The sequence below is a fragment of the Trachymyrmex septentrionalis genome, unplaced genomic scaffold, assembly GCF_001594115.1.
Source record: "Trachymyrmex septentrionalis isolate Tsep2-gDNA-1 unplaced genomic scaffold, Tsep1.0 scaffold266, whole genome shotgun sequence".
Taxonomy (NCBI): domain Eukaryota; kingdom Metazoa; phylum Arthropoda; class Insecta; order Hymenoptera; family Formicidae; genus Trachymyrmex; species Trachymyrmex septentrionalis.
In genome coordinates, this window is record NW_017305426.1 from 119,015 (window position 1) to 130,231 (window position 11,217).

Below are 11,217 nucleotides of genomic sequence, written 5' to 3' on the forward strand. Positions count from 1 at the left end.
CAAAAATTGATATAACATAATTTGAATAAAACTATTCAGAATCGGTTACTTCATCGGTTAATTAATCACGAAAGATGTAGATAGAAAACTTTAGGACTGTTCTTTATTCCTACACTCTCTAATCCGGTACACATGGTGCAAACGTATACTTGTTTCACTTCAACTTGTTGTACCGTGTGCACTAGTTCAAAGAGTGCAGAAATCACTGAGCAATCAGTGAGCGATTGAATCGTTATGAATGCACCCAATGCAAATAATCAGAATATAAATTGAATAATCAGATATTTTAACAAATGCGCATTTTTTAGATGCATATTTGTTTATTGTCATTGTTTTTTTCTTTTCAGTATATCCTTCCGGCGACGGTGCACATCAATCATCAGCCTCGCCTCAGTCGAGGTGACGGACCAATTGTTCTGATTCTCGCTCCTACACGCGAATTGGCTCAACAAATCCAAACTGTTGCACGTGATTTTGGTTCGTCCTCATGCATTCGCAACACCTGCATCTTTGGTGGCTCGCCGAAGGGGCCTCAAGCTCGTGATCTTGAACGTGGTGTGGAGATCTGTATCGCAACACCTGGTAGACTGATCGATTTCCTCGAGAAAGGTACCACGAATCTGCGCAGGTGTACATATCTGGTTTTAGATGAGGCTGATCGAATGCTGGATATGGGTTTCGAACCACAGATACGCAAAATCATCGAGCAGATTCGACCTGATCGGCAAGTTCTCATGTGGTCCGCCACTTGGCCCAAAGAAGTGCAAGCCCTCGCCGAGGACTTTCTCAGTGATTATATCCAGATTAATATCGGGTCCTTGACTTTGGCGGCCAATCACAACATTCGGCAGATTGTCGAGATTTGTCAAGAACATGAGAAGGAAATGAAACTATCGCAATTGTTGCGCGAAATTGGGACCGAACGCGGCAGCAAGATGATCATTTTCGTGGAGACGAAGAAGAAGGTGGACGACATAACGAAGACGATTAAACGGGAAGGCTGGTCAGCAATTTCAATCCATGGCGACAAATCGCAGCCGGAGCGCGATTACGTTCTATCGGAATTTCGCAATGGGAAGACTATGATCTTGGTCGCGACAGATGTAGCAGCACGCGGCTTGGATGTCGAGGACGTGAAGTACGTTATCAACTTTGATTATCCCAATAGCTCCGAGGACTACATCCACAGGATCGGCAGAACCGGTCGCTGCCAGAGCGCAGGCACTGCGTATGCTTACTTCACACCGAATAATGCGAGACAGGCGAAGGAGTTGATCGCAGTGCTAGAGGAGGCCGGTCAAGCTATAAACCCACAATTGGCGGACATGGCGAATTCTGTCAGGAACCAATACGGCAAGGGACGGCAGCGGTGGAGCCACGTACGAGGCAACAAGGATAACATTTCTCACGGAAGTCCTAGAAACAACATTAGCCCGACGATAAACAATTGGCAGCATATGTTGCAGGCGAATCAACAACAGCATGGACACAATCAAATGGTTCAGGAGAAAACCGTGACACGTGGTCATCAACGCAACAATGGCTATCAAGTCAATCGGCAGAACAGTTACCAACCACAACATTCCTATCAGCAGCAGCATCAGCAACGACAATCCATTACTGGTTATCAGAACAGCTACCAGGCGACTAACAACACATGTCAACCTACGCATCAGGCTACCAGCGCGCCCAGATACCAAGGCAGGACTGGATACCAGGGTAATCGTTTCCAAAATCGGCAGAACGGCTTTAGCGGCAATCAGAGTGGGCCCAATGTTTACTCAATGCCGCCGCCGTTCATGATGCCGTCTGGTGGACACGCGGACTCCGGGATTCAGAATCTTGTGAACAACAAATTTTTCCAGACCAACCGACCGCCGCCCAACGCTGGTGCCTGCGCGTACCAATCGATGGGCTACGGCCAGTTTCAGGCAGTGCCGCCATACGGCTACCCGTATCCACCCACTCCGGTGCAGCAGTGACGCCTTCCACGATGCAAGACCATCGGGGTACGGGCTAAATGAAAAGTAAGTATGTCCCGCCTATCGGGCTTTATTCGATCGCTCTTATGTTGGATAATGGATCCAATTTATTATGATAGACTGTCGATAACGATAAATTAAGGCTGCGTTCCGAGAGCGCACTATTATTACTATTGTGTCACTCTATCTTTACCGTTCATGAACGTAAAGTAAAGATGAAATTATGCAATAGCGCTGATGAGTGATCTTTACATCTACAATCCTACCCCTTCATCTTGTTAAAAGGCGTTTAATATTATAATTAATACGTACATGTAAACAAGTCGCGTGCAAGTTTGCGAGCATCAAGAACTGTGTGCAAAAGTGTGGAATTTTTTAAATTTAAAAATTCCACGCTCTAGCAAAAACGTAGTAAAACGCAAATTTTTATTTTTACAATACAGATTTGATCACATTCTTGAATGTGATAAAATGAAATGCGCGCATAAAAATACATATGAAGATCAATTTTTGAATGATTTTACACAAATCTTTACACAAATCTGCGTTCAAGATACGCACGATATAATCTCTTAGTAATTAACATTATTGATGAAAATGACGTTCTAAATTCATGATTTTGCATCTTTTTGAGCCAGTACTCTTGTCACGTGGATAAGATTGTACGTATAAAGACCGCTATAAAGTGCACTCTCCGAACACAGCTTAGAAGCAAAGTTTTATTTTCTAATTTGCTATATTTACTGAGTTACATTCACGTATAGCGCTTCAAACAATTGCAATCTCAGGATTTTTGCTTTGGAAATTTTAGGACCTTCTAAGAAGAAATTAACTTTGTTTAATAAAAGAAATTATCAAGACTTTTTTACAACTCGAAAATATTCGAGTATAAAAACGTGCTTTTTGTTTCAACGATAACAACCTTGATTTTTTATTTTCCGTTAACACCAACACTTTAATGTCGGCAGTCTATCATACTATTTTTAATGTAATACTTATTTTCATTTTTTTTCATTTATTTTTTCTGGAATAGTGCCCAGTCGATTTAACAATTTGAATTCGATGTTGAGATATTAAGACGCATGATAACTCGCGTCATTGCCAAAATTTGGAAGCGCACAAGAAGCTCGAGATTGAGTACAGGGTGTGTCATTGCTTTTGTTATTGTATTAAATTAAAAAATAATTGCTGCAATTATATAGGCAAATTTTCAAACCTCACTTCCAAAAATTTGGCATTTTTTTTTATTTGATATCGAATTATTAAAAGTATAAAAAGTGTATATACAAAATATATAAAAATTATTAAATTGAAAAAGTGATTAACTTATAAATGTATGTACTAAATTGTTTATTTATATGAATCATATGAGAGATTATTTTATACTAATTATTTTATTTATGGCATTTTATTTATGTATATAAACATATATTTTTTGTTGTATTCTCTTTTTTACTTAAGGAGCTTGACGAATTAAATGGATTTAAATTGTTAAATTGGCAGAAATAATTAATGCATTAATTAAGAAATGCATTGATCGGCACATTCCAGTTTTTCAAATTCTATATGTAGTATTAGCAACGTTAACAATGAGCGTACACGTTATAATATCGAACCTAGATGTTAACCATCGCGTTGATGGTTCACGAATCCCTCTACTCTATAACTGAGAATAAATAATAATCCTCTTATGCGAGTATTATTGTAGCAACATTATAAATGCTTTTTTCCGAAATGCACGAAACATATAGAAGGGGGTGGATTAAGACTATATATCAGATCTACTAATTTATAATTTATTTATATATAGTTCGCGTGATTACACATACGCAGAAGAAATACCCAGGAAATAAAAACGCGCGATATGCTCTAATAGGAAGGAAATTTGTAAGGCCTTTTGCATAAAAATTAAGCCGTTTTTTATGTGCTCCGGCATAACGAACAAATTGTCGTGCCCTTTGTTTCGGGAACGGGAAATTACAAAAGAAGAAGAGAGAAACGAAGCAAAGAAGAAATAAGACAGAGAGAGAAAGACAAACTAGAACAAGTTAAGAATGTCTATTTATCTATAAAACAGCTTCACTTGCAGGAACTAAACCAATCTTGGAATCTCTATTTCTCTCTTTCTCTCTCTCTCTCTCTCTCTCTCTCTCCCCGATACAACTAATCGTAGCGTTAAAAATAAGTATCTCATGCTCCGATGATCTTATAAAAATTCAAATGAGCTTTGAGATCTCTGGATTCTTAAAAGTTTGAATCATCAATGGCTTCCGGATATCTGGAACTTATAGGACCTCTGAATCCACAGAACTCTGATCTTGACTGTTTCAAGTCTGAAATATTGTTCCATTGGACTCGAATGACATATTTTAACTGTAGCTTCTAAAAATTCTCAGAACAGTGATTTTCTCTGGAGTCCTTCACTCCAGAAGATTCTTATGCCCTAAATTTTTAATTCAAGACTTAGATATTCTAATACATTTAGTGGAATTCTTTTCATATATTTCGAGATACATTTCTAATATATCTATAGAGACTTTTCTCTATACATAGAACATATTCTAAAATGTATTCTACTTTATAGAGACCTTTTTGCCGGATACCGCTACATTCTTGAGCTTTAATACATTCTTCGTCCTTCTGACCTAAGTTCGTGAATTCCAATTTTTGGGTGTCCTCTGCAAATATTAAGTATTTAACTTCTTTAACTCCGGTCGAAATTCAGAATCCAGAGATCTCTGGCGAGGTTTGAACGCTGGATCTTTGAAGACATGCAGATGGCTTTTAGAGGACAACGTAAATTAAGCACGTAGTCATGATGGCTGTGTACCTCGATGCAAAGTTTGATACCTTATTTTTATATATATATCGAAAGTGATTTGTTGTTGAATCAACGAATGGTTATATGATACATTGTTGTTTGATGTTTATGCAATTGGCCACTGAGTGGTCTTGTCTCTGCGCACCGTTCGCGCAGGATGACCGCCATCGAAACTAATCCCCAAATTCAGTTGTACCTGCTATTTTAGTTACAAGCAACCAAATTACTGCGCCGCGTCACCTATCACTCCGAACAATAATGTTTATGCTACTTTTTGCTAATGCTTCATCCTTCAACCAGTAACTTACTTCGTTTCGCTTACTTGATGATGATTGGGCGGACTTAAAGAATTTTAAGTTTTGAGCTTACATTTGTTGGAGCATTACGTTCTTCAGAATTCAGGATTCTTGAGTCCTAAGATTAGAAGTTCTATAATAATTCTAAAACTTTTGTTCTTTCTGTTTTAAATTTTTGAGTGTAATTTTTTCATCCTTGGACAAAAACAAGCTAAAATGTTCGAGTTTGTAATTCAGAGCCTGAAGAACCTATTGTTTCGCGGAGTCAGATGATACTGGTTGAAAGCTGAATCATCTTACGCATAATGAATTAAGGATATAACATATTGTTGTATTCTGAAGCAACCCTTTGTGGTACCGGAGGACGTTTTTTGATCAGCATGCCCGATTAATAATTATTAAACTAACGAGATTGGCGCACGCTGTTGGGGCATGTGATATATTTTATTAGCAGCGTGTAGCAATTTTGCGAGCCTCCAGATTACTCTGCACATACCACCGTATATCATGTAATTATCGAGAAGGAAATAGAAAGAGACAGTGATTTTAAAGAAAAAGAGAAGAAGATATTCTCTGGTCTCAGTCAGGAAGAAAGGCAGCTGGTATAAGATTTCGTTAATTTAATTCTTAAAAAAGCATTTATTTCATTGACTTTGTTTCGTAATAACAAACTCATAGCTAATTATACCAGTTTAATAATTATTATTAATTATCTTATTTTTAAACTTTTTGTTTCTTTAAGTTTCATTTCTTTCTGAATATTTCTACTAATCTTAATACACAATCAGTCAAAGATTTCGCTCTTTTTATTCAAACTTTCTGAACAGGCCAGAGAATTGATATCGGTAAATAAATGTAGGAACGCTCTCGCGCAGGAACGCTATTAATTAATGATTGTTAATTGTTGCCGCGTGGCGATTATTCACTCGCGACTCGCTTTTATAAAATAATTAACAACTCGTCACACACACACACAGTGTACGAAATGCTGGGACGCGAAAGTCCCAATTTTGCAGAAAAATCCCAGTCGACTCGTTTAGATTCGCGTACTCTAGGTACACGTACTCGAATATGATCCGTGGATTGATTTCGGACATCGTTAATTGTCGTAAAATCTCCGGTGTTTTTTACGAAAAAAAAGAACGATAGTCAATAATGTTCAACGAAGTGGGATATATTCGTAGTTCCTGGATCCGGATGCTCGTGTTCTTGGATCCTTGCATCTTTGAAGGTTCATATTCCTGGATTGATATCTCAGTTTTGTTCTTGACGTTTAACGGATGGATCTTAAGAACAAAGTAAAAACACAGGATTATTAAAGTTGCTCTATTATCTATTAGTGCTCCACATCTTATGAGTTTTGTTAAGATTCCTTAATTCCTCGAAGATTTGGAATTGAAAAGTATCAGTATTTTGATATTGAAAATTATCCGAACGAAATTCTGACAGAAATTTCAAAGCTCTCAGAGTTTCAGAACAAAAGTTTCGAGCCGCGACACCTTGGAATTTAATGACTTCGGAAGTTTGAGATTTCACGAGTCTGATATCTTTTTGGAATTATAGGAGATTTTGAGCTAGGAATGCGATTAAAGTTGCTTTAAATTTGCCTCTTCTTTTTTTGGATTCTTAAAATCTTACTTCTTGTTGCAGAACATAAGTACTTAATAACTGTGGAAGATTTCATATTTTAATGCTTGTTCTTCAGTTGTCCCTCCTCAAAAAGATGCTTCTGAAAAGGAATATTTCACGTTATGCGGTTTTATCCCTGGAAAATTAGATTTGTTTGCTTCGATTTCTTTGATCGCTGAATCTTCGAATTGAAGGATCCTTGGATTCTAGGATTTTTGATCGACGAATATTGAGCTCGACGCGCCTACTTTGTCAATCTGACTGCGTACGTCGACGAATAGTGATATAATAATAGGAAAAACGTATGTTGCGAGCATGAAAAAATACTGAATACTCTCGCGCATTGCGTATGCCCGCTATCAAATTGCGACAATTTCGGGGTGATCGAAAAGAAATAATACAATTTAATTTAATATAAAATTAATTGGCCGATATTAATTAATTAGCTAATGTTTAATGAAAGATGAAAGATCATCATCAATATTGGAACAGTCGTTATTGACTTATGAGATGCTATCTGCATTTTATTTTGTTCTAAAAGTTATTTACACGCTGCATAATAATTATTTTCATCATATTTTTATAATATGTTATATAATTTATATTTTATATAATTATATTGTATATTATTATATAATATATTTAATATTATTTTATGATTATATTATTAAATAGTAAAAAATTAGTTTTTCAATATTTTTTCTTTTCCTTTCTTCCTGCCTTCTTGTCTTTAAATAAAATAACTTTTAATGAAATAACAATGTAGATAGCGGGTGTACGCGTAGCTCTGTGATATGTAAGACGTAGCATATTTCTAGCTCTACCTATTATGCATCATGATTAAAGTAAGGAATGTATCTCATCAGTTTTATACGCGGTATCAGTCATCGGGTCTTAATGATGCTTAATGCAGGGTCGTCGATATCTATTTAGCTAACAGGAAAGAAAAGGGAAACGACACCGAGCGCACTTTTCTCTCACTTTCCTAGAATAAACAATATAACGATGGGCTATAGTTGATATATCTGATTAGACTGTGTAAAAAGTTTTTTTCCAATGAAAAGATAACAAGATGATAACATTGCTATAAGATTAATCGATGTGCACTACAGTTTCAATATGCGGATGCAAGACCCTGGCTTCCAAATGATCGAAGCTTACCACACCACTTAAAATCGTGACTATGTGTGGATAGGAAAGACAGGGGCTTACTTACAGTAAGTTTGAAATTACTTAACACATTTGAGATCGATGTAACATAGTCCTACATTATTTCAAATTCTGCTATAAGATTAATAATATTAACATTGTTGAATAATACACGCATCATTTTGTTAACAATATAAATAAAAATCAACATTTATACCAAGTGATGTATCACTGTTTCGAAATTTTTCAGTTTTCCGAGCAAGGAAATGATCAAATCCTTTTAGATCTCCAAATTCTCAGAAATACTTTTTATGCAATCTAATAAGTAATCATTAATTAACTATTATTGAGTTAGAGCGTTCGCATATATGTATTTTTATTAACTGCAATTGTATTCGAAATAAAAATTGTGAAGTAAGATTTATTAAATCTTTACAATGAAAATTTTCAATTTAATTAAAGGGTTAAAGTGGGTGTTACATTTTTTGAGGTGTAATGATAATATCAAATAAAAAGTGGCTTTTATTAAAAGGAAGGAGCCAAGAAGTTCTTCAAGACAGTTTCTTATCATATCTTCGTACGATCACAATTCCATGAATGTTTGGTGCTTGCTACTACAATGTTTATCCTACGTTATCATAATAAATATTACTCTCGATATTTAATATTTAGTCTTTTAGCAATCGCACTGTTAATTTAAATTTAAGTTATACATTCAAGCGGTTAAGTTAGTTGGAATTTTTACTTAGTCTTGCATGTATTAATAAAATATACGCGTTTATATTTTGAGATTGAAATTGTTCTCCACAATCATTGAGTGTATTGCAAAATAATTTAATATAGATAATCTCAGGATTTAAATATAATCCCATATATTTTGCTGATATGCAATGCGATTTATGTTTTCTGTTCGTTGAATTTTTCGTTTCGTTTCCGTTTAAATCAGAACTTTGGATTTGAGTTATGAATTCGAGCATTGTGAGATAGCAGTTTAGATCGCCATGTTGTTTGAATTTTTCTTGATTGCTCACATCTTATTCAGAACTACCCATTGAATTGGTGTGACATCAGTGATCGACGAACCCCCTACCACATAGAGCCGAGAATCGGTAATCGACTGTCCTGCGATGGAACAGAATCAGTATACAATCGCAGTTCAGGGGAATATCCTCTTCTACTTCTTTTCTTCTTCTTCGTGATGAACACTGTGATATCACGTAAATAAACATTTTAATTAATCGCAAGCATAAATATCATAAATATCGTAATATTATAGAAGCTATTCTTTTTTACACACAAAGACTGAATCTCGCCAGCTTGTATATGAATTTAATAACCCCCCTCCCCTTCTCACTCCTTCATATCTCATCTAGACATGTGTCGATCAACGACGAAAGGGTTGCGATATTTTTTTTTCTTTCAATCAGCCTCACCATACACCAAAATTGTCAGTTGTATAGACTTGTCTTACAGTCTTACAGGTCTTAGCGGTGTCGGAATAAAGAGGAACCTAACAAGAATCGTCAGATCATCCATTCGCTTATAATTGTTAAAGGGGGAAAAATGTTGCGATCTTTTTATCACCGACCGCACACATGCGCTGTGTTGTATAACGACGAAATACTGTTAATAGTTTATTTAAACGTTTCGTGTGATTTTCCGTCCCAAATGGTCGTATTGTTATTATTAGTTTCGATTGTTCATATTATCCACTTTGTTAAAAAGATATTTGCGATCTTCAAATACTTTATAGTCACATAGAGACTACAAGATTCTTCCTTTCTTTCTTCGAAGTTATCTTATATCTCCGTAGAAATATATTTTTCGTGTTATATGGAATCTTCATTTGCGTCTAGGGTGTTCTAAGGAGGAAACGCATTACAAGGTAATGCATTATGTGTATAATTCCAGACATTTTTAATGTTTTTTTATTTAGAAAAAAAATACCCCCACCCACTCCTTTAATATTCGTTAGCGAAACAGTATTTAAGTCCGAAGTGTTCAGCAATTTTCCACGTGCATATAGCGATGAGTTAAAAAAACGTGTGAATCAAATTCATTGTATTAAATATATCGATAAGAAAAACTTGTGAAAATTAATGAAATCCAAATGAAAAGAACTCTCGTTCAAGATGCGAGAGAAAGGATGGATTTCCTCACACGTGAATATAGATTATATCCGTTTGAAAACAGTCCCTAAAAGTCTTGGAAGAGACTGCAATGTAGTACATTTACTTTAAAACGTACTTTTACAATCCAACAGATAATATTTTTTAACTTAATACATAAAGCCGCTTAAGTTGTAGGGCATTTGTAAGCTTGATGAACGGCAATCACGGCCGTTTCGATCCCCGTCATTGCGCGAAACCCAACGGACTAATGGACAAACGATCGAGTTGTTCAGCCCACTTTCAGCGTTTCGATTTTACGTTCGTTTATACCCGCGTCCCGTCTGAACTCGCAATAGGATAAAATGATACTATTTCGAACATGGTACAATTCTGAACGATATCAAATTTGAATCCAATTTTTCAACTGGTAACTCATTAACCTTAACCTCTTCTATTTACACCATTTCTACCAGTGTTAACTTTAATCATCTTTTTCTAGTTCTAAAAAAGAATAAAGAATGAATTAAACCAAGATTAAAGTTGATTTAGTTGGTAGAAATAGACATAAATCGGTTAATATGCGCATCAAATTGATACGGATTAAATATTTGATATGTCCCTATTTACACTAATATGTCTCAAAACGGATTAGGTTAGGTGACATGATGTTTTCTCTGTTTTTTGATTTAATATAACTTTAACTGGAAACAGCAGTGAAGAGTTTAATATACGATCCAAAACGAATCAATTTTTTACCAAAGTTACCTTGCAGATCAGTTGCCTGTTAAAATTGTATATTATAAAAAATGTCTTGATGACTTTCTTTTTTTAGAAAAGAAATAAAACTCTATAATAAAAGTAACGCAAAAGTTCGCTTAATAAACGTTGGACCTAATAACCGTGTCATATTAAAAAATTATTAAGTGTTTATTAAACGATAGACCTATTAGGTCTATGGTGGCGATCGAAATAGCCAATAGAAAAACGCAATTGTTGGCATTTGTCAAAAGATAAAAGAAATGCGCTACTTTGGTTAATATAGAACTTTAACTACAAGATACAATTTTGATTTGGGGATCTCTGACAGGAAGATAGCGATCGTGGCACTAAAAGTATCAAAAAGAAAAGATCAAAGTTGAATTTTGAAAATCAAATTTAAATCTTATTTTGTTCCGAATTGTACGATGCTCGAAATTGCACCACCTTATCCTACGTTGTTCTAGTAATTA

General features: G+C 35.4%; 1 protein-coding gene across 1 annotated transcript in view; it reads left to right on the forward strand.

The window, feature by feature from the left end:
* The window catches only part of LOC108749100 (DEAD-box ATP-dependent RNA helicase 20-like), a 14,684-nt gene extending 12,296 nt beyond the window's left edge, over positions 1-2,388 (forward strand). Inside the window, exon 3 of the mRNA XM_018487625.1 lies at positions 348-2,388. Coding sequence (XP_018343127.1) covers positions 348-1,982 — 1,635 coding nt within the window. The 3' untranslated portion in view covers positions 1,983-2,388. The remainder of the gene's footprint in view (positions 1-347) is intronic.
* The last annotated feature ends 8,829 nt before the right edge of the window (positions 2,389-11,217 follow it).